This window comes from Monocercomonoides exilis, assembly GCF_001643675.1.
Source record: "Monocercomonoides exilis strain PA203 chromosome Unknown scaffold33-1116896, whole genome shotgun sequence".
NCBI lineage: Eukaryota > Preaxostyla > Oxymonadida > Polymastigidae > Monocercomonoides > Monocercomonoides exilis.
Window position 1 is genome coordinate 432373 of NW_027150578.1, and position 23828 is coordinate 456200.

Consider the following 23828-nt stretch of genomic DNA (forward strand, 5'->3'; position numbering starts at 1 on the left):
AACACTGAGTGGAAGAAATGATTTTAATGCCTTTTTTACTTCTTAAGTTTTCAAAAAAAAAAAAAATAACGAAAAATATTTTTCTATTGCTGCGCAACAAAATGTTTTATTCCTCATTTATATTATTATTTTATTTAATTTTAACCAAATATAACAATTATGCATATTTTGAAAAAATCAACACAAATTTTATTGGAAATATTTCTACTGAGGGAACGGATCATTTCACAAAGCCACTTTTTTCATTATTGACGCAATGGCAAGTATTTTGCCAGTTATGCTTCGCATATTTTTATTAATGCATTTTGGCCTTACAGTATATGAAGAAAACACTCTGCAATATTCTGCGTTAATCGGAACAAAGAGACAATTATCATATTTTTTCGATTTAAAAAATTCTACGCTTTTTTTAAATGCTATTTTGTTACACCAAGATTCAAATATTCCATTAATTACTGTTGACTTATATTCCAGCCTTCATCTTTCTTTATGTAAATTTGTAATTTCTCATAACTTTAGTTCATCACCACTTATTGTTCAAGGAACTGTATCCCTTGAAAATTTTCAAATCAAAACTGAACATAATTTACCTTCTTCTTGCTCTGTTATATCCTGTCTGCAACATTCAGCGTCAATTTCTGTTCAGAATTCATTATTTAACTCAAATTCTTTTTACTCAACAAATTCTTTTCTGATATCGGGATATCATAGAGAATTGCATATTGGCAATTGCATTTTTAGGAATATGTCAACATGTTCTCAAGCGAAAATTGCTTTTGAAAATTCACCTTCACAACCTTTTGCAAATGTTCAAAACACAATTGTTGAACAAACTTTGAATCCTTGGGCCACACTTTTTTCCGAAAGTACTTTTTTCACTTCAATCAAAGTGAGTAATTCCTCAATTTGCAAATGTTTGAATTCAAAAAATGCCATTTACAGTAATTTGCTTTTATTTAGCGATACAACATTTTCTAATGTGACAGCTCCAAGTGGATCAAAAGGTGGTATTCTTTTGTTAAAAGACATGATTTCATCATCATTTAATGCATGTTCTTTTATATGCTGCTGCGTGGGATGTCCAGATCAAACACCAAAAATTCAAGGTGGAAGCGGTGGATGTTTGTGGATTGGATCAATCAAAGGAGATTGCAGAATTTTTCGTTGCAATTTTTCTAGCTGTTATGCAGAAGAGACTGGAGGAGCTTTGACTGCACTATCAAATCACCATCCAATTTATATCAAACAAACACAGTTTGTAAGATGTTTTTGCGGTGCTTGCAAAAAGAGATCATCTAATAAAGATAATGTGAAAGAATCATTCATTCAAAAAGATGGATACAACAAATGCAATGGTGGAGGAGCCATATTTGTTAGCAGCGGAGGAGGAATTGAAATGGATGATTGCAAAATTGAAGAATGCAAGAGTAATGGAGTTGGTGGAGGAATTTTATTTGACCTGAATGATATTGAATTATTAACTGAAATTAATGTTACATTGTGCCGTTTCGTAAGATGTTTTGCTGAGTATTGCGGTGGTGCTGTTGCTTTTTTTTTCAACAAGAAATTTGAATGCATTTCCTATTTAAATGCATTTGAATTTTCTTTTTGTTCTTTTGATCATAATTTTGTCCTTCAACAAAATTCTAAACATGATCAATTGAACTTACAGGAATTTTCTCAAACGTTGGCCGCAATTAGAAATGAGTATGTTGGTGAGATGGATGAATCAGATATATTTATGAATGTTCCATGTGAATCTATGATGAGCACAAAATATTTTATAAATTGTTCATTTACAAATTCTCGTTGCAAAACGATTGACGATGATAACAACACAATATTAGATCTTTTCTCGAAAGAAAAGAACGACACACATTTTGCGGAGAATGAAAACTTCAGTCAAAACAATTTAATAAAGAGTAACACCATCAAAAAACAGAATGTTGGATCTGTATACGTTTCTGTAGAAGGAAATGATGAAAATTCTTGTGAGACGCAACAAGATTCTTGTGAATCAATAAACAGAGCTAAAGAACAATTGACTGAGATACCAAACATAATCATTATAATCAACACTGGAAAAGTGATTAATGAAATAACATTAGAAGATACAACATTACAGCCTCAAGCAGATTTAAATTATGTAGCAATACAAGTATCATTAAATAACTATCAACAATCACAATTTGGATTATTAAACTTTAAAGGAATATCATCAATTTATTGGACAAAAATAAAAGTAGGTCCGACGATCCATCACGAAGCGTTGATTTATGTGGAAGAGGGAGAGCTGAGGATCAGGAATGTTGGAGTTGTGGAAGAAGGGACGGGCGGGCTTGAGTTTGCGATAGGGATGATTGGGGCGGGGAGCGGAACGATTGAATCAGTGACGGTTGAAGGGCTGAGCTTTATGTCAGCGGTGTTTGCGGTGCTGGAAGGAGGGTCTGTGAGTATGAAAGGGGTGACGCTGAGCAAGTTGGGGATTGGGGCAGCAGACAAAAAAGCGAGTGCGATTGAATTGGCGGTTGGGGAAGGGCAGACGGCTACGATTGAAGGGTGCAAATTTGAAGAGATTGATGGGAGCACGATTACAGAAGGGAAAGGAGGAGCGATGAATGTGAGACTGGCTGGAAGCGGAAAACTTGAGGTGAAGACGACATCGGTGGTGAAATGCAAAGTGAATGAGGAAAGCGGGCGTGGAGGTGGGATGTATGTGCAGCTTGAAGACGGGTCAGGGAACGATTACAAATTTAATCTGGAGAAGATGGAAAATAATGGAGGGTTTAAAGGGCGAGACATATATTTGTCAGCGGAAGACTTGAAAAGTGCAGCATTGAGGAACAAGTTTGATTTTGGGATTTGGGAGGAGAGTTATGACCGTGTGAATGCGCTGTATGGAGAAGATCGTTTGAGAGAAGAGAGGGATGTTGATTTGTTCGCGCTGTGGGAATACACGGGGAGCGATGTATACATTGGGCAGAGCGGGAAGGATATTGACTATTGTGGAGCGCACGATGATCCGTGCAAAAGTGTAAACTACGGAACGAAGCATCTGAAAGGAGGGGATAAACGGCTTGTGATTATTGATGAAGGAGAGTTTACCGACGAGTTCAGTGCTGAAGATGTTTCGATGGAGGGGGAAAGCACAACGGAGATGAAAGGTGTGAATGTTGTACTGGAAGAGAAAGCAGGAGCGACGAAGGGAGGGATGACGAGCAAAGGGATATCGAAGGTTGAATGGATCAGATTCAAAGTAGGTCCGACGATCCATCACGAAGCGTTGATTTATGTGGAAGAGGGAGAGCTGAGGATCAGGAATGTTGGAGTTGTGGAAGAAGGGACGGGCGGGCTTGAGTTTGCGATAGGGATGATTGGGGCGGGGAGCGGAACGATTGAATCAGTGACGGTTGAAGGGCTGAGCTTTATGTCAGCGGTGTTTGCGGTGCTGGAAGGAGGGTCTGTGAGTATGAAAGGGGTGACGCTGAGCAAGTTGGGGATTGGGGCAGCAGACAAAAAAGCGAGTGCGATTGAATTGGCGGTTGGGGAAGGGCAGACGGCTACGATTGAAGGGTGCAAATTTGAAGAGATTGATGGGAGCACGATTACAGAAGGGAAAGGAGGAGCGATGAATGTGAGACTGGCTGGAAGCGGAAAACTTGAGGTGAAGACGACATCGGTGGTGAAATGCAAAGTGAATGAGGAAAGCGGGCGTGGAGGTGGGATGTATGTGCAGCTTGAAGACGGGTCAGGGAACGATTACAAATTTAATCTGGAGAAGATGGAAAATAATGGAGGGTTTAAAGGGCGAGACATATATTTGTCAGCGGAAGACTTGAAAAGTGCAGCATTGAGGAACAAGTTTGATTTTGGGATTTGGGAGGAGAGTTATGACCGTGTGAATGCGCTGTATGGAGAAGATCGTTTGAGAGAAGAGAGGGATGTTGATTTGTTCGCGCTGTGGGAATACACGGGGAGCGATGTATACATTGGGCAGAGCGGGAAGGATATTGACTATTGTGGAGCGCACGATGATCCGTGCAAAAGTGTAAACTACGGAACGAAGCATCTGAAAGGAGGGGATAAACGGCTTGTGATTATTGATGAAGGAGAGTTTACCGACGAGTTCAGTGCTGAAGATGTTTCGATGGAGGGGGAAAGCACAACGGAGATGAAAGGTGTGAATGTTGTACTGGAAGAGAAAGCAGGAGCGACGAAGGGAGGGATGACGAGCAAAGGGATATCGAAGGTTGAATGGATCAGATTCAAAGTAGGTCCGACGATCCATCACGAAGCGTTGATTTATGTGGAAGAGGGAGAGCTGAGGATCAGGAATGTTGGAGTTGTGGAAGAAGGGACGGGCGGGCTTGAGTTTGCGATAGGGATGATTGGGGCGGGGAGCGGAACGATTGAATCAGTGACGGTTGAAGGGCTGAGCTTTATGTCAGCGGTGTTTGCGGTGCTGGAAGGAGGGTCTGTGAGTATGAAAGGGGTGACGCTGAGCAAGTTGGGGATTGGGGCAGCAGACAAAAAAGCGAGTGCGATTGAATTGGCGGTTGGGGAAGGGCAGACGGCTACGATTGAAGGGTGCAAATTTGAAGAGATTGATGGGAGCACGATTACAGAAGGGAAAGGAGGAGCGATGAATGTGAGACTGGCTGGAAGCGGAAAACTTGAATTTAGAGATTGTTTGTTTAAAGCATGTTATGCAAATGAAATCACAGGAAGGGGTGGAGCAATGTATATGTATTTGAATGATAAATGTGATAATTTTTACCAATTTGACAATATTGTTACTTTAAATTGTATTGCATTTAAAGGAAGAGATATTTATCTTAGCGCATATGATCTTAAAGCTTCTGCAATTAGAGCAAATTTTGGAGAATATTTTCAAAAAGATACTTACGATCGAACGGATGCGTTATTTGGGAGTGATAGGAAAAGCGGAAACGATGATATTGATTTGTTTTCTTTATGGGAATATCGAAATGAAGTAATATATGTTAGTTCTGATAATTCTTTTGAAGATGATTTGTGCGGAACTTCCGAACGACCTTGTAATTCGTTGCATCTTGGTTCAAGTCATCTGAAGGGAAAAGAACAATTCAAACTTATTGTTGTGTCATCTGTTAATATTGGAGAAGATACTGACATTAGTGGAGTAGTTATAACTCCACAAGGAGAATCTCCAGAAGAGGCGCAATTGATTGTAAATATTCCATCAGAACATGTTCCTCCAGTGCCTGATAGATTGTTGCTTAACAGGGAAGGTAATTGTAATTTACGATTAATGAGAATTTGCATAAATGCAAACATAAAGCACAGAGCTTTAATTGAAACTCAAGGGAAGAAGCTTGAAATTGAAAAATGTTCCATTTTACCACCTGGTGAAGAATCTGTAGTTATTGAACCAATCATCATTCTTCTAAGTTCGGGATCTCTTGTTATAAATGATATGAAATTAAATACGTTTTCTTGTGCAAATGGATTTTTGAAAGCTATGTCAAAAACAACCTTGAGCATTGATAAGCTTTTATTAACAAAAGGTGCAATAAGTGATGCGGCAGCATTACAGTTACTGAGATTTGAACAGTGCGAACTCAACAATTCACAATTCATCGGATTTACACTTCCAACAGACAAGACGGCGTCGTTGATTCAAACAATTTTCAATTATTCCACTTTTGCGTTGAGCAACTGCACATTTGACAAAATTAAATCTGAAGCGCATGGATCATGTGGAGGATCTGTCATGTCACAGCTTCCTCTTGGCTCAAGGCTTAGCACCTCTAAATGCACATTTCGCGAAAGTTTCGTGGATGAAATTGAAGGAAGAGGAGGAGCAATCAAATTAGTTCTAACATACGAGGACAAAGACAGCTTTATATTCAAAGGAGATGAGTATAATAAAAATAAAGCGAAATATGGACGTGATATCCATCTTACGACTCCAAATCTCAAAACTATCGCACTTCGGGAAAAGTTTGCTTTTGATCAGAGAAAAAGTGTGTTTGACAAAGAAAATGCGCTTGTAGGAACAGATTCCGACACCGGAGGTGAGATAGATCTCTTTTCATTGTGGGTTTATTCTGGGACAGACGTTTTCGTTGCAGCTGCATATGGAGAAGACGAATTCTACTGCGGAAGAGTGTCGGAGCCCTGTGAAACCGTTTCATTTGGGCTGTCGCATTTGCTTCCTGCTCAGAGTTCTTGTCAATCTACAGATACGCTCGTATCAACGGAGAATGAACTCGAGACAATTTCTCTCATGCAACATTTCTCTAACAGAATGAGTAAGCATTATTCGAATGAGGTTCCAACAAGGTCAATTCGTATTATTGAAAAAGCAAGTCTCAAAAATGAGATTGACTTTACAGGAATTATAGTGACAGCGTCAACTGTTTCAAAATTAACAATCATAAATATTGCTGAAAATGATGATGCACATTCGTCACAAAGCGGATTCATGATAAACAAGGGAAACTTTGTTTGCTCTTATTTAACTGTTTCAATTGATAAGCCAATACACCAAGCTGCATTGTTTGACTTTTCAGCTGGGACAACGGACTTGATATCTGTTAAGTTTTCGAGTTCACTAGACATCGATTTTACTCTGATATCAATACGAGGAGGGGCATTTACTGCGAATAGCATTGAAGCGAACTCATTAAAACTTCAAAAGCCATTCTTTGTGTGTGATATTGATCAAGATGCTATTGATAGCATTTTGCTTCAGAGCTTAAAATTTGATGGCATAACCGTTGAATCTCAATCACTCCTGTCAATCGCTGGCTCAGTCTCGGCTTGTATTATTGGATCAACAATGAATTCTGTTCACTTCGGAAAGCAAACATCTTCACTTACTCGCACATCGAGTGAAACTGCAGGAAAAGCTGCATTGCCATTGGGAAGTATTATTGTTGCCCATTTCACAAAGCAGACATTGCTGAATATATCCAAATCAACGTTCTCATCAACGGTTTCCATCGCGGAAAACAGTGCTGGATCGTGCATTCATGCCACTGTAGGATCTGTCGGAAAAGTTCAGATTGAAAATACAGAATTTTTCTCAAATCATATCAATGAAGCAAATGGAAAAGGAGGAGCTGTTTATTTTTCTTTGAGTGGCAACAATGAAAAGGGATGGTTTTCGTTACAAAAAGCTATTTTCAAATTAAATATAGCCAAATACGGAACGGACGCCTATTTTTACAGCGCAAATTTGATAGACGTCGCAAAAAAAGAACGATTTGATCTTGATTGGACAATGTATGATGTTACTGCTTCAAATGCTTTTTGTGGAACTGATGAAGCAACGTTCAAAGATGTTGAGAAGAACTTATTTGATTTCTGGTTTTACAGACAGAACAACGTTTATATGGATTCCACTGGAATTGACACTGATACATGCGGATCCAATAAAGATCCCTGCAAAACATTTAATTTTGGAGTGACACATCTTATAGGTATTAAAAGAACAGTTGAAATTGTAACATTAGTAAGTGTTGCTGGGGCTGCAACATTAACAAACACAACTGTAATACCTCAAAATTATGAATCAAACCATAACAAAGCAACTTTGGATGTAAATGTACCAAATACAGATCAGGTCCAGCATGCGCTTATCTCCACATGCGGGTGCAACGAATTCAAATCATTAACAATAATGATAGATTCTCATTTTGGTGCAGAGTGTTTGATTTGCAATGTTTTCGGGAATCTTACACTGACAATTCTGCAGTTTTCAAGCAAACTTGGGCAAAATGCAATTAAAGGCAAATTTATTATGTGCGAAGATGATTGCCTCTTTTTGAGCCAAGTGAAATTTGAAGATTTATCCACCGCTGGAGAACTGATCTATGCAACCTCATTTTCATCCATAAACCTTGATACAGTTAGTTTTAAGAACCTGAAATCTGATGCTTTGCCTTTGATGAGAGTATCCACAGGCCCAACGCTCTTGATCTTTAACTGTACATTTGATACAATAGACATCAAGGCAGAAACTGTTCAGGCTGATGCTACAACAGGCGCAGTGTGTTTATCACCAGAGCAGTCTGTGTACGTTATTGAGAAATCGACTTTCAGTAAAATAACTGCACAAGTGGCACAAGGCATTAACGTTGGAAAAGGTGCGAGTTGCAGCGTTAACATGAGACTAAATGGTCATCTTTCAATAAAAGAGAGTTCATTTAAGTCAAGCGTTATTACTTCAGGTACTGCACATGAAGCTCCTGAGACGATTACTCCAAGTGGAAAAGGGGGTGCTTTGTTTATATCAACGAGCATTGATTGCACAGGAGATTTTATTTTGTATTCAGTTGATGTTGATAAAAATGCAGCTTACTATGGAGAAGATGTGTTTTTGTCTGCATATTATTTAAAAGAAGCAGCTGCCAAAAACAGATTCAATTTGAATTTTGGAGCAGATCATCAGAAAAAGAACTCACTTTGGGGTGAATCTCTGCAAGAACACAGCGCTCCTGTGAGTCTTTACACATTTTGGGAGTATTTTTCATCGACAATTTACGTTTCTTCTGCAAAAGGAAGGAACAACAACTTGTGTGGCAAAGTTGAGGAGCCGTGCTTAACTATTGAAGTCGGACGGAGCCATCTTGAGGAAAGTGCAAAATCGTATGACTCTGCTGCTTCATTCGGAATGAGCAACAATCAGAAAGAGCTAATAGTTATGTCAGACGCTGTCCTTGGGAATGTTGTGCTGATATCTGACATATCATTCCATTCGTATGAGGATTCGGTATTAGCATCAGTGATTATTTATTACAATAAAACTGAAAGCATTTTAGCAATGATTATTAATCAGGGAGAAGCAAGCATAAAGCATCTTACTTTTCGATTGACGGGAAACGAAAGTTTGAAAGCACTAATTCATTCTGGAACCGAAGGCTTGCAAACTTCTTCTGCATCTTCAAGAGCAAATGGTGCTGAAGAAACTGCATCATTGTTATTAGAATCTTGCCTATTTGTGTGCTCAACGGCACAATCAAATGAAGTTCAATACAATTTAGTTCAAGTTACATCTGGAAGTGTAATTATCAAAGAATGTGATTGCATGGCTTCAAGGTTCCAGGCTTCTCCTTTTGTTTTGAGCGGAAATTCAGTTCAGATTAAAAATTGCTCGTCTAAAAGCAGTTATACTTTGGGAAGCAAAGCTAATATCTCGTTTATGAGAATATCGTTGGAAAGCGATTCAGAATTTGTCATGTCTGAATCAAATATTTCCGAAATCAATTCGTATTACAGAGCTGCATGTGGAGGTTTAATGAATGTTCATGTAAAAGAAACAGGAAGCATTGTATCGATAAAAGATTCTGAATTATTCGGAATTGGATGCGAAGGAAAGGAATCAAAAGGAGGTGTTTTGTACTGTAATATCCAAGAAGCGAAAGAAACAAATTTGCATTTTGAAGCAAAATTCCATCACAATTCAGCTCAAGTGGGTAAAGATGCATATTTTGTTGCGAACTCACTTGCCGAGCAGGTTAAAAAGGGAGACTTCTTCTTTGAATTGGATGAATCTGAGTATTCCAGAACCAATGCGCTCTATGGAGAAGACAAAGATGGGCACTCAACGAGCACAGATCTATTCACAATCTGGGAGCATCATTCAAAGACAATTACAGTCGACTCCAAAACAGGAAACGATGCTGATCAGTGCGGAACCGAGCAACTGCCATGCATGACAATACAATTTGGCATAAAACACTTGATTATCAACAGAAGCTCTTCTGCAAGTCCACCAAAGTCTAACATTCAGATAAGCAATGAAACTTACCTTTATTCTCCTGTCACTCTTAGTGGCTTTACAATAAGCGCAGCAAAGACCTCCTCTGTTCCATCAATTCATTTGCTGATTTCTGATGCAGGAACTGCAATAAGTCTCAAAAGAAACGACCACATTAACAATTTTGGTGGAGATTTGGATGATGCGGCTGAAGATGCCTCGATTAAAAATGTTGGATATTTATCTTTTAAAACCGTTGTTATCAATCCTCAAGTCTCACATGTTCCAAGTTCTCTTTTTTTGTCACATCCACAAGTGGCTGGATGCACGCTTTCATTTTACAACGTTTCTTTTTATTCCGATCAGCAGGTCGGATATACGTTGCTTACAGTGAAGAATGGAATTTGCATTATTGAGCGATCTACACTGGAAATTCCATCAATGTACAAAACGCCTTTTGTTTTTACAAGCGAAACTCAAGTCGTAAATATCAGTAGTTTTAAAACAAATTCTTTAACTTTGCAAGCGAATCCTTTGATAAGTTCAGACGAGATTAAGCGTCTGAACATTGTCAATTGCAATTTTAATTCTATTACATCATCTTCACCAAAGGGAACAATTCTTCTTGCTTCTATTACAACTGGCACTCACGTTAGCCTTATTAACACCAAGTTTAACTCAATTAATTCGAATCGTGTGAAGTCTTCATTGCTCTCAAATCATGTGCAGATTTTGTCTGAAAATGCAATTAGTGAGACACAGAGTAATGATGAGGACGATACAACAAAAGGTGGATGCTGCCACTTCATATTGAAAGACGATGGTTTATTGAATGTGAACGATTGCAATTTCACCAAATGCACCATAAACGAAAATTATGGGAAAGGAGGAGCTGTCTACATGGATATTCAGCCAGGCTGCTCCAGCAAATTCCAGTACAACGGAGGTTTCTTTAAAGAATGCAAGGCTCACAGCGGAAATGACATCTATTTGATCAGCGACAATTTGGTTGAAAGTGCCGCTCTCTCACGATTCAACTTCTCTTTAACGAAGGATTCATTCGACAGGACGAATTCAATATACGGTCGAAATCGGGGGGATGAAGCTGACACAGACATAATCAGCACGTGGGAGTATAAAAACCCTCGGATTTTTGTATCAAAAAGTGGAGAAGACTATTCGATGTGTGGGACTGTCGAAATTCCATGCAATCACATCGAATACGGAATTCTTCATTTGGAGTCAAACAACGGAAAACTAATTCTAATGGGCGACATCGAACTCTCTCGCAATGTGTATATTTCAAACACAGTGATAAAATCTGAAGAAACAGAAGCTCCTATTTCTGTTCGCATTGTGATCAAAGTGGCTAGCGAATCCGCAGTATTTAAAAACCTAGCGATTGCAGGAATTGAGTCTTTGAAATTGGTTATTGCAGATCCAAAGAGCTCTACAAGTATTTTGCACTCAGATGGAGCGCACTTAACTGTGGTTGATTGCACATTTTCGACAGAAATGGAAAAGATAGGAATTCCTCTTGTTACAGTAAAGGGGGGACAATTCACAGCAAACGGACTGCAAATAGTCAACATTGTGTTTGAGAAGGATGCAAAGGACGGTAAAGCTTCAACAAATGGAGTGTGCCCGATGCTTTTTGAAGAAATAACATATGTTCAACTGAAACAACTAACAATTCGGAATGTTACAACAGATCGACAACCATTTATTTCTGTGGATGACACATCGAATGCGAAAAAGAATTACGATGTTTTTGTCATGTCTTCATCCACTTTAGATACAATTACAGCAAATGTTGATCCGATTTCAGCACAGAAATTAGATTCTCAGTCGTTAACAAGAAAAAGCACAATGAAAAATGATGATCCACCCTCGTCAATCACATCTGTTTCTGCGGTGTTAACTTTTCATTCGAAGCAAGGAAACAAAGCGATGCTCGAAAATTGCACGTTTTCAAACTGTGTTGCGGAACCACGCAAACAGAAACCTTCTTCAAATGAAATGGTTGACAAAGACGCAGAAGAAACAATCGGAAGCGTTGCTTCGTTTTTCAGTTCAACTATCGAAATGAACTATTGCAGAGTTATTGGTACGCAGACATCAACTGAATCTTTATCTGTCTCTTCATCAATAACCAATTCTGAATCGTCTGATTTATTTACTCCTTTGGATAGCACTGATGACAGAATGCAAAACAAGAACACAGCAAATTCTGACAATGACCAAGATTTAGAACTCTGCGGATGGACGACTGGGATGGTGTCTTTGAAGAATTGCAGTGCGATATTTTCAGAGACAGTATTCTCAAAGTCGAGTGAAGGAGCAATTTCCATGAGTTCGAAGAGCAGCTTGGACATCAAAAATTGCCAGTTTTACGACAACACTTTTTCTGTGGCGAAGTATTTGTCTGCTCGACGAAATATTCGCTGTGGAGGCGGCTCAACTTTGAATGTAGAGAATGTCAAGGCAGGAGATGGAATCGGAGTTTCTGGGACGACTTCTGCTTCGCTTTGGATTTACAAAGAGAAAGAAGGCGAAGGGTGTATCATAAAAGGCAAAGAAACAGCTGTTTTGGCTCCGTTATTCACGCCAGTTGTCACTCAGATTGTGTCAACACCAAAGGACGACTTGTATCAAATCTCTTTCAAAGGAGAATTGCTTCTGCCATGCAACTTGATGATGGAGGTTGTTGTTAAAGGATTGAATTCCACAGGTAAAAGCGAAAAAACTGTCAGATGGTCAGTGCAACAGGAGCTCACCAGCTTTGTTAATGAATACGAGGTTATTGGGCAAGTGCCTCTATCGCTCCTCTCAAACGTTAGTGAATACGATGAGGTTGTGGTGCGGCTCGTCTATGGAGAAGAAATGGCCGAGAAGAAACGACAGACAACAACATCATTTGTACTGATTGAAGCAAAAGAATATGTACCCCCAACTCCAAAGCCTAAATTTGGCACGTCGTACGTTGTTGGCTTTGCAGTTGCCTTTGGAGTGATGTTTGTTGTGATGGTTGCTTTGATAGTGATGATCCTTGTCCTTAAAAAGAGAAGAAAGAAGAGGAGAAGAAGGAAGAAGAAGGGATTTGGTGATGATACTTTGAGACAGCATCTCATCATGAGCGAAAGTGAGTCGGTGTATCCAGGACAGCTTTAGTCAACTGTTGCATTACATAAAAATTCATCTGTCTCAAAAAAAAAAAAAAAAAAAAAAAAAAAAAAAAAAAAAAAAAGCTTTTTTTGGAACATTGCTTTTTTCTTTTGTTGCGTTTGAGTGACTTTTCCTCGTGTTATTTTGTAAAAGTTGTGAATAAATTGTGCATTTTGTTTTTATTTTGTTTTATTTCTTTATTTTTCTCCTGATTCAAAAATTTTTTTCATTTGTATTTCTTTCAAACGCATTTCATTTATCTTCTCATCATGTTTTCCGAGGCTTTCCTAACTTTGAAATTTGGTATGAGCACTTGCCAAAGCATGAATCTGTAATTGCAAGTTTTTTCTTATAATTATAAATAATTCTGTAATCTGAGATATCTTTGTTAAGTGACATTTTGAACGCATGTGGTTTAAGGAATTGATTATCTTCGTTATAAATCATTTTCATTTCATTTTTTTATAATCTTTTTTGTTGAACTCTTGGAGGTTCTATCAAATTTCTTAATGGTTTTTTCTTTTCTTCTTCAATTTTGTTGATTTATCTTTATAACAATTTTTCAAAAACTAATAATAATATCAATAATTTCTTTTTTGAAATTAAAGTTGAAAACAAAATATATTTTGAAAACCCCAAAATGTCGATAATGAAATACTGAAAATAATATAAATGAAATAGCGAATTAAAAGAAAAAATTTGATGTGACACAATTGTTCGTAACAATGAATTATCTTTTTTTTTTTTTTCTAAGGGTTTTATTGCAAAATTCATTTTTGTTAACAAACTTTTGATGCAATGAAAAAATAAAGCAAATACCCAAAATTGAAAAAATGTATGATTATTAATAAAAAAACATGTTTTTCAGTTCTTCAGAAAAAAGTTCAAAAAATGATCCCATCGAATATATTATGGGTACTCTTTTCAACGATTAATTTTTTTATTTGAAAAGTTTGCGTACTCTATTTTAAATGGCTAGCGGCTTCGCAGATTTCGCTGCTCTTGGATCTTTTTTAAATGATGAAAATAAGCGTTTGACTGAGCAGGTGTGCTGCAATGAATTATCTCAATAAAGATCATTTTTTTGATTTCTTGATGTTCGTGAAAGGTTGAACAATACACCAATGAAGTAGCTGAATTAGAAGAAAAAATAGAAGAGCAGAATGAACGATATAATATAATGACGCAGCATTTGTCATCCGTGAAAGCTCAGCTTACGCAAACTACACAGCTAGTGAGAGCAAAGGTGAACATTTTCAGAACTTCAAGTTATCTTTAATAAATTTTATTTTTTAATTTTCTTTTTGAAAAGGAAAAAGAAGCTCAAGATGAAGAACACCAGAAAGATCTAAACTTGAGGCAAATGGGAAAACTTCAAGAATTGTTAAAGAATGCGACTAAAGAAGCACTCGAGTTAGAAGAGAGAAATTCAGAATTACAAAATCATCTGTTTCGGAGAAAAGATGAAATTGATGCTTTGAAAGCAAGCTTTCATTTGAATCAAGTTGAATATGATAATTGGCAAGTTGTATTAAAACAGAAAGAAGCAGATATTACAGCAATTGAAAAATATTCATCTGCAGATTCAAGCCATATACGAGATTTGCAAATGAATTTAGAACGAATGCAAAAGGAATTATCTCGACGAAAGACTGAACTTGAACAAGAAGTGACAAACACTCAATCTCTGCAGATTGAGCTTGATAAAACAGCTGAGGATTTCCAAAAGATTCAAAAGAGACGTCATGATCTTGTTAAGCAATTTGAAGATTTAATTAATTCAATGAAAGAACGAGATGAGATGATTGAGCGCAATCGAGAAGTGTATAATAAGCAAAAACAAGACATGAGCAAGCTGACAGAGGCAATTTCTGATCAGCGGACGATTCTCGAGCAGCATCAAGCGGACAACAAGAGACTCGAGACGCAAATTAATACGATCGACGCTGGGCTACAGAGGCTCCTCACAGAGCATCAGACGTGGAGTGCAACAGTGCAGCAGGCTACGGATGAGGTGTCAGTCCAGCGGGGGATCCTAACAAAAGCGCAAGTTGAGCTCAACCAGACCAACGTGGAAGTTGAGAATCTGAAGAAGCAGATTGAGCAGAAGAGAGTTGCTGTTGATCGGCAGGAAAAGAAGCTTTTGGCAAAAAAGGGAGAATTGAATGATGTGATGGATGAGACCAAGTCAAAAGAAGAACAATCAGAAAAGGTGTGTATCGATTATTATTGTTGATATTTTTGATTCGATAAAACTGCAATGGCATTTCTTGGGTCTTAATTTTTTAACTTTTCTTTCTCTCTTTTTTTTATTCAATGATACAATTTTGCTTCAACACATCATTTGTTAAAAGGTCGAATCGATGCTTGCGGAAGAAGAATCGCGTCTGAATCAAGCGAATCGCGAGCTGAAAGAGCTCAAGGAGGAGATATTCAAGCACGGCGAGATTCTGCACCGGGCGTCGCTTGAGAAGTCCACGGCGATTGCGGAGCTGAACGGTGCAGAGACGTCGATCAAGAACCTGAACATGAAGATTAAGAAGCTGGACTCCGACTCGCTGCGGCAGAACGAGCTGATCTACCACGCGGACTTCCAGATCCAGCTGATGGAGCGCAAGATCCCGCGCGCACAGGGCGTCCGCTCTGACGAGGAGAAGCAGGTGCTCAACGCGAAGATCAACGAGCTGACGGAAGAGGTGAACGGGCAGACAAAGCAGTGGAATGTCCTCAGCCAGCAGGTGAAGCGGCTGGAGGAGGAGCTGCACGAGGTCACGTCATCTATTGAGAAGAAGAAAGAAGAGAAGAAGCACATCGAATCGAAAATTGCGGATCTCAAGTTAGAAAATGATAACAGTGTGATTTATTAGTAAAGCTTTCGATTTTGAAATGATATATTTATTTATTTCTTCTTCAACTTATCATTAACAACTTCTATTTATCCTAATTTGCTATTCTTTTCTTTTCTATTTTTCATTCATTCATTCTTTCTTTCTGTTGCGTTTCAGCTGTTCGCTCGCTGACGCAGTCGAAGACGCAAAAAGAGGAGCTGGCTGTGCGACATGATGTGCTTCATCTGGAAATGAAGCGTTTGACAGACACGTTCCACCAGCGCCATGCAGAAGTTGTCTCGCTGAAGAACCGCCAGGCGCAGCTGGAGCTGACAATCAGAGAGCGCAATGAGCAAATCAAAGTACACAACGATCTTCTGCGGGCAGAGCTAAGGCAAGTTGAGGAAGAAAAACACAAAGTGGCACTGGAGCTGAACGAGCGGACGATGAAGATTGAGCGGCTAAAGCAGAAATACGAATCGGTCATTGGGCTGCGGGGTGGAACGTCTGAAGAGTCTGCACAATCACACGGACTGGCTATTGTCAAGGCGCGGCAGAGGCGTCAGGAACTGGAAGTGAAAGGAGACGAGCTGTTCACCGAGATCAAAGCAAAGCAAAAGGAGCTGCAACAAATGGAGAAGGCGCTGGAGCAACTGGAAGGCGCGAACAAAACATACCGCGAGTCGTTCAAGACTGTTGGCGCCTCGTCGCAGGAGGTGGAAGAGAAGCAGGCTGCCGAAGAGCAGCACCACACGGCGCAGGAGCGGCTGAAGGCGAAGCGGGCGGAGCTGGCGGAGACGACGCAGCTGGCAGCGTTCCAGGAGCGAGGCCTGGCGGAGTCTGACATGGAAGTGGATGTGCTCACGCGGGAGGTGCAGGAGTACACTCTGCGGAGGCAGCAGCTCGAGAAGGACGTGCAGGCGCAGGTGCCCAAAATCGAGAGGGCGCAGAAGCAGCTGCAGAAGCTGTCGAGGGACCATCGCTCGAGCTATCTTGCTGGGCCGAAGGAGAAAGGCGAGGCGGACGAGAACGGAGACACGCCGATTGAAAAGGAGTTCCAGCTGGATGAGCTGCGGGAGACAAACAACATCATCCTCTCGTCGCTGCTGACGATTGGGCAGCAGAACAAAGAAATCGGAGAAATGCTCAGCACTTTACTGGCAGAACGGCATCTTTCCACGAAGGGAATTGCATCCGCATCTGCTTCATCATCGTCATCTTCTTCTTCTTCTTCCTTATCTGCCTCCACCTCCTCCACTTCGTCTCGTGGTGTAAGAGCCTCTCAGCCTTTGTCAGCTTCTCGCTCTCGTCCATCATCACGGTCTGCTGCTCCTTCCAATTCATCTGCATCTTCTGCCACTCCTGTGGCTGTTGCAAGACCGAAGTCGTCGTCTAGGTCATCCCCTTCTGCTTCGTCATCGTCTACTTCATCTCGCCCTTCCTCTTCAAAGCTTCCCCCACTCACTGGCACCCCGAAGCGTGCTACGTCTTCTCCTCGCTCGCTGTCTGCCTCTCGCAACAGCTCTCCCAGGCCAACGTCGTCTTCTTCGCCAAAGTCTGTCTCTTCTGCTGTTCAGAAGCCTGCCACACCCAGACACACTCCGCCTTCTACTCCGCCTCGTGCTTCAAGCAGGGGACGAACTCCTCCATCTCCTTCTTCCGGGCTTGCTCCTATTCGGCGAACTCCACCATCTTCGCCATCAACCCGTTCATCTTTCACAAAATAATTGAAATCTAGATTTTCATTTACACAAAAAATTAAGTTTAGTTTTATTTAACAATTTTCTTTTCATTATTTTATAATTTATGTTGTTATTAATTCCAAAAATGCATCAAAAATCAAGCAAATAAAAATTTTTGCCCAATAAAAAATTATTTTTTAATTCCAATAAATACCTTGATTGAGGATCCAGATAATACTTTAACTGATTCTTCTTTGACAACCCTGTCCATACAGTTATATTCAATGAGAGGAACTCCTTAAAAAATTCAATTAACTTTATTTTATTTTATTTTGTTTCATTTTTATTTATTTCATTTTTTTGCATCTTCAATTTTTGCATCTAGTGATTTTCACAAACTTTTGAGAACTTTTTTCAGATTAATGGTTTTTTTATGAAAAGTTAATAATTTGCACATCTGGTTTGTTTGCAACGTCAAATCAAAGATGGGATGTTGAGCACCTCCATCTCTTATAGGTGAGTATTTTTATTGGCACCAAAAATTATTTTCATAATCTTCATTTCATTAAAGCTCATAAATCTGTTTCATAACTTAAGAACAATAAACAAATAAAAATTAAGCTATACGTCAAATATTTTTTTAAAAAACTTTCTCAGAAAAACGATCTAATAATTTTTTACTTTTATATTTCGAACAATGTTTTGCTCGTATTTTCTTGACTGATTGCGGTTGCGAGTTTTTATCACGGAATTCACAAAAACAATTGTATTTTCCGTATTTGTTACTTATTCGTTATATTTTGAACCATTTATTTAAGTGAATTTTTGGATTTCACCATTTTTGTTAAAACATGCAAAATCAAGTGAATGTGTTTGTTTTGTAAAAAATGGTCAAAAGATATCGATAAAATAATCTTTTTTGTATATGATACATGTTTTGAAAACGAATTTTTATTCAAAATAAAAAAGAAATTAAATGATCATGTTTTTTAAAGAATTACATTTATCTAAGTATTGACAAATTGGCAATTATCAAATATCAAGAATTTGTTGTTCAAAAAACTTATTAAATTTTATGTACTTCATGCAAATCAATAAAACAAACACATTCACTTGATTTTGCATGTTTTAACAAAAATGGTGAAATCCAAAAATTCACTTAAATAAATGGTTCAAAATATAACGAATAAGTAACAAATACGGAAAATACAATTGTTTTTGTGAATTCCGTGATAAAAACTCGCAACCGCAATCAGTCAAGAAAATACGAGCAAAACATTGTTCGAAATATAAAAGTAAAAAATTATTAGATCGTTTTTCTGAGAAAGTTTTTTAAAAAAATATTTGACGTATAGCTTAATTTTTATTTGTTTATTGTTCTTAAGTTATGAAACAGATTTATGAGCTTTAATGAAATGAAGATTATGAAAATAATTTTTGGTGCCAATAAAAATACTTGTGCCAATTAAAATACTCACCTAAGTGACCCCTGAGACGATTTGGATGATATTAATGCGGTCAAATTTGTTCAACATAAATTGTCAATCATGTGTTTTATTTACCAAAATTCTTTGAAATGTTCCTTTTGTAATATTTTCAAGTTAAAACGAGAATTTAATGTTTTCAACAAATTTTCTTTTCTAACTCGCCAAAATTCACAATCACAAAAGCAAAAACTTGACAATGAAAAGATTTTCATACTAATGAAATTTGGTCAGTTGGAATGAATAAGTGAAGAAAACATTCAATTTTCATTTTCACCTGAAAACAAAACAGAAGGAACTTTTAGAATAAAAATTGGAATTATTATTTACCAAGATTTCAATATATATTCAAAATTTTATTCGTTTCTGAAATAAGTCATAATGAGTGTTGCGGAAAATAAATAAAAACAACAAGATTTTTTGTCTTATCGATGTTTGAAGAATTCACATAAAAACCTTCAAATTGAAGGCTGATTGGAACGCATTGCAACGATTATTGTGAACGGAAAAGCTCGGGCAATTGATGCAAAAAACATTAATGAATTCACCAGTATGGCAATTGATAGGTTCGTTGTTGCTATTAAAGATAGAAAATGCATGAAAAAATGGAAGACCAGATTAATTAATCCACCAAGAAATTGAAAATCAATTGGGTGTTCAAAATATCGAATAAGAAAGTTTACCAAGTGACAGCGCTGTTCAATTTTGGACTTTTTTTGATTATTGTTTTTTTATTCGTTGCATAAATCTTTCTTAAAAACTTAATAAATTAATTTTGTTATCAACGATCGAAAAAAAGTTATCTTTGAAGAAGAAAAAGAAGAAGACAACATTCAACAATCTTATCAGAATTTTTCATTCAATAAGAATCGCAAGTCACTTGTATCTCATTTAAGAAATGTTTATTCCCAAAGAATTTCATTATCATATGGGTGAAAATACAGACTTTCAAGCTTTTTTGGCACAAGGCATGGAAATAATTGTTTCACTCATAACTATATTTCGCTTACTCAGATTTCAAAATATATTTGATGAGCATATCCATAGACAGGCAACGTTAAAATTGAAATATGAAGTTTTCCAACATTTCGCGAATGAAAAAAAAAATGGAACCATTTTTATTATGTTTTGTGTTCCCAAAAATTCAATGAAAAAGCTTAAAACAAAATATTTTGCCCCATATTTACAAACTATTCCACATTCATCCTCTTCTGCTTAACAAACATAATCAACTTATTATTTCTCTTTTTCTTTTCTATATCATACACGAATATTCATTATAGCTTTTCGATTATTTCTCTTCCCATCTTTTCCTTCCTTCAGACGTGCTTGTGTGTTTCTTTAAAACAATTTCTGAAAATTTTGTATTCAACTCCTGTTGAACTTTAGAAACAGCAACAAAAACGAAAAACATAAAATAAAAAATGATCGATTGAAATGCGGAGATTCAAAAAAAAAAAAAAAAAAAAAAAAAAAAAAAAAAAAAAAAAAAAAAAAACGATTTTTAAATAAACTTGATGAATTTAGCAAACGAAAAAAGTGATCAGAAAAAAATGCCACAATCTATTTTTCAATGAATTTATTTTTCATTGAAATATTTGATGTTATTTATTTAATTGTAAAAATATTATTTTGTATGCAAAATTTTAAATTCGATTGCAAGTTCTCTCATTTTGTATTATTATAAATGTAGCTCCTGCTTTTAAAATATAAATAAATAAAAATAAAAACATATTATAAAAAACAAAAATAAAACAAAGTATAATAGGGATATATATAAAAAAATACTTTTACAACAAATCCAAAAATCACAAAACATGAATTAGAATATCAATAACCCTTCCAAACAATAATAACAGATGTTTTAAGAACTATCCAACAGAAACTCATTCACAAATAACAACAATCTCATCAGTAGCAATTGCAACTGTAACTGTAATTGTAACTGTAACTGCAACTGCAACTGCAATTCTAATCACAAAATAGAAACATTGAAAAAAAGAAAAAAAGTAAAAAAAGAAAAAAACATAAAAAAAAAAAAGAAAATGTGGTGTTGACCTGCCCTTCATTTGACTACGTGCTGCTCAGACAAGCCACGAAAACGAACCAGTCCTCAGAATCTTTTCCCAAAGCACATGAATTTCGTGATTTACAGCAGGTTCCTTTTTATAACAATCATTCATGCTATTTACTGTCTTTTTCTTTTCTTCCTTCTCTTTCTTTGCTTCCTCCTCTGCTCTTTTCTTTTCCGCTTCCTCTGCCTCCACTTCTTCTGCTTCTTTTCGATCTTCATCTTCGTAATACTTGTTGATCTCATCGATTGCAGCACTCAACTCTTCAGGACTCAGCCCCCTTTGCGTCACCTCTATCAGTCTCTGATCTTTCTCTTTTTCTCGCGTCTCCTTCGCTTTCGCCCTCGCCTCCTCCTTCTCCTTCTTCTCCAGCTCTGCTCGTTCTGCTTCCTCTTTTTCTTGCTTTTTCTTTCTCCGTTCATCTGCCCGTACTTCCTCCATTTCTCTGCCCCTTCTATACGGTGCTAATTTCTGCCACGCAAATAGCCCTTTCTTCAAACTCAATCTTCGCTCAATCCACTGCACATCCCCTTTCACCAGATACAGCCCCAAGCAGAACGCCAAATACTCAACAAACAGCCACGCCAGCATCGGAACCAGTGACAGCATCATATTTCTTTCCATCTTGTGCGCTCGCTCAATCAGCTCGTCGGTCACAACCACCGCTGACATGAACCGCTCTGCTCCTTCCCACGCCTCTCCGCTCGAAGTCGGCGGGTCAAACTTCCCAATCCCATCCAAGCACAGTGTCGGAATAAGCACAATGGCAATCCCAATCGCTGATCCAAACACAATCCCACAGTAACGCACACTCTTGCTGCACATCGTCTCGAAAGTGGAAGCACCAGGTGGCTCCATGTTGAATATAAAAATATGCAGAGTGATGATTGCCAAGAACAGCGGAATGAAAGTAATTGTCCACGAGCTCGTGAAGTTGTCTGTTTGATCGTTCATTTGTCATAATCATTCCAATCACACACATTCGCATTCACACAAAAAGAACAAAACAAAAAAATGATGAATGAATGAATAAATAAACAAACAAATAAATCAAATAGAAACATAATTTTTGTGCGCAACAGATACAATTATTAAAAAAAATTAAATAAATAAAAACGTAATGCCTCTCTTCTCATTCGATTCGCATTCGCTCATTCACTCATTCACTCATTCATCCTCCTTTAACACTTTGCATACAGCACAGTTTCACAGAAAATAACACCCACGCTAAAATGATTCCAACTAAAGAAATTATAAACATAATCAAAGTGAAGCAGAAATCGCCCGGGCAACTCATCCAAAAACCGTATTGAATATTCATTAAGAACATTCCGCCAAAGAACATTATAAAATAGAACAAAAGAGAGAATAAAATAGTATCTGAGTTTGTAATCAATCGCCCGTCTTCTGTGAATTTTTGTGTGATATTTTCTGTGGCTGCTGCTTCTCTGAAGAGCACATCATAAGTGGTCCTATTTTCCTTGATGCTCCTTTCAGGATACGGCTTCGTCACTGGACCATCAACTAAGCGATTGCGGATGTTAAATGTGTGGTAATCCCCATTCACAAAAGTATCAAGATCCTTGCACAAAAAGTAAAGCATCACAAAAAATCCAGCCACAGATGCCGCGCTGATAATTATTCCCAGCCACATATCATCTCTGTCCTTTATGAATATAAACATGAAAAACAAAAACAATGTCAGCATCACAATTGAAACACTGAAAAGGCCTTTTGACCGAGAAAGGCTGAACGAAAAAACCGATCTGGTGACTTTGTTCGTCAAAAGATTCGACACATGCCCATCATCAGCCAGCTTGTCGAAAACTGGCCCACGGATAAAATTCGTTGCGTAGAAGATGGCAAAGAAAAAGAAGAAAAGAAACAGCATCAACGATATCCACGTCAATGTGAACAGAATAAAACTTATCCACGGATGTTCGACCGTGTTTTTCAGATCAAATATATCCTTCCAGAAACCCTGCCTCTTCCCAAACAGCACTTCTGGAAAAGTCCCGTACAACCGAATGGTGTCCTTCCATCCTTTCGGGCTCAGACCAAATCGGGTCTTGTCCGCAACATCCTGAATGCAATTTAAAGCAAAATACAAATCAACAAATAAACAAAAACGAAAAGAAGCCCATCAAAAAGAGAGTCACTCGCTGTGCCTGCTCCGGCACAGCGCAAAACACACACATCTGCATTGTTTGGATTGTACGTGTCCAGATCCTGGAATTCGTTCTGGCTCATGTAGATGTTGTCTCTCAGCCGCGGCAGCTCCTCAACAACAATCTCATGCCAGTACCTTCATCCAGCCAAACCCCGTCAAAATTGCCCATGAAAAAAATAAAATGCATGTCATACTCGTCTGTATCCAGCATCTCTCGGAAAAACTTCGATGTCCCCATCAGCCTCATTTTCGTTCTTGTGTCGCATTCCTTCAAAATCCTGCCAATTTTTCAAAACCCCAAAACCCAACTAAAAATCCCACACCGCTTCCATATGTCCATCGGCACTCCTGCACCACCCGCGTTCAAGCACAAACCGTCCGATAACCGCAAAACAGCAAAAAACAAAAAATGCACACTTTTCACATCCACCAGTCCACAATCTTCGTCTGACGAGCTGCTGCACATCAGATCAACATCATTTTCCACCATGGGAATCAACTCTTGGAAAAGACCCTCCTTTCCTGTGTGGTTATTATTTTCTGAAGATTTCATCGATCTGGTGTATTATATGTTTAATTGAATCACACTCAAACGAAAAGGCATCTTCAAGCACGTAGTTTGTTCATTATCATTTCTGCAAAATCTGGTAATTATTTGGAGTGTTTTTGAATTTTTCAAAGT

At 37.9% G+C, this 23828-nt stretch overlaps 3 protein-coding genes across 3 annotated transcripts; 2 read left to right on the plus strand and 1 right to left on the minus strand.

Annotated features, from left to right (window-relative positions):
• Positions 1–1703: 1703 nt before the first annotated feature.
• Positions 1704–13495, plus strand: MONOS_330 (uncharacterized protein; the record flags this gene model as incomplete). The annotated part of the gene is made up of 3 exons (XM_067873290.1): positions 1704–1707; positions 2211–2246; positions 3261–13495. The coding sequence occupies 3 exons, from the start codon at positions 1704–1706 to the stop codon at positions 12914–12916; spliced, it is 9696 nt and encodes a 3231-aa protein (XP_067724353.1). The 3' UTR covers positions 12917–13495.
• A 326-nt stretch (positions 13496–13821) lies between these two features.
• Positions 13822–17466, plus strand: MONOS_329 (putative Flagella associated protein). The gene is made up of 5 exons (XM_067873278.1): positions 13822–13956; positions 14019–14156; positions 14223–15122; positions 15265–15763; positions 15916–17466. Exons 1-5 carry the CDS (start codon positions 13882–13884, stop codon positions 17463–17465), a joined length of 3162 nt encoding a protein of 1053 aa, XP_067724354.1. The 5' UTR covers positions 13822–13881; the 3' UTR covers position 17466.
• A 3096-nt stretch (positions 17467–20562) lies between these two features.
• Positions 20563–23705, minus strand: MONOS_327fu328 (uncharacterized protein). The gene is made up of 6 exons (XM_067873268.1): positions 23564–23705; positions 23470–23494; positions 23341–23424; positions 23173–23281; positions 22174–23059; positions 20563–21914 (listed from the first exon to the last, which is right to left on the minus strand). Exons 1-6 carry the CDS (start codon positions 23697–23699, stop codon positions 20989–20991), a joined length of 2166 nt encoding a protein of 721 aa, XP_067724355.1. The 5' UTR covers positions 23700–23705; the 3' UTR covers positions 20563–20988.
• Between the last annotated feature and the right edge of the window lie 123 nt (positions 23706–23828).

Coding starts and splice junctions, on each gene's coding strand:
- MONOS_329 (XM_067873278.1), top strand. CDS start 13,882: ATGGCTAGCGGCTTCGCAGATTTCGCTGCTCTTGGATCTTTTTTAAAT. Junction 15,123..15,264: donor AAGAAGAACAATCAGAAAAG/GTGTGTATCGAT, acceptor ATTTGTTAAAAG/GTCGAATCGATGCTTGCGGA. Junction 15,764..15,915: donor CAAGTTAGAAAATGATAACA/GTGTGATTTATT, acceptor GTTGCGTTTCAG/CTGTTCGCTCGCTGACGCAG.
- MONOS_327fu328 (XM_067873268.1), bottom strand. CDS start 23,699: ATGAAATCTTCAGAAAATAATAACCACACAGGAAAGGAGGGTCTTTTC. Junction 23,495..23,563: donor TGGACTGGTGGATGTGAAAA/GTGTGCATTTTT, acceptor CGGGTGGTGCAG/GAGTGCCGATGGACATATGG. Junction 21,915..22,173: donor ATTTTCTGTGAAACTGTGCT/GTATGCAAAGTG, acceptor ACGATCAAACAG/ACAACTTCACGAGCTCGTGG.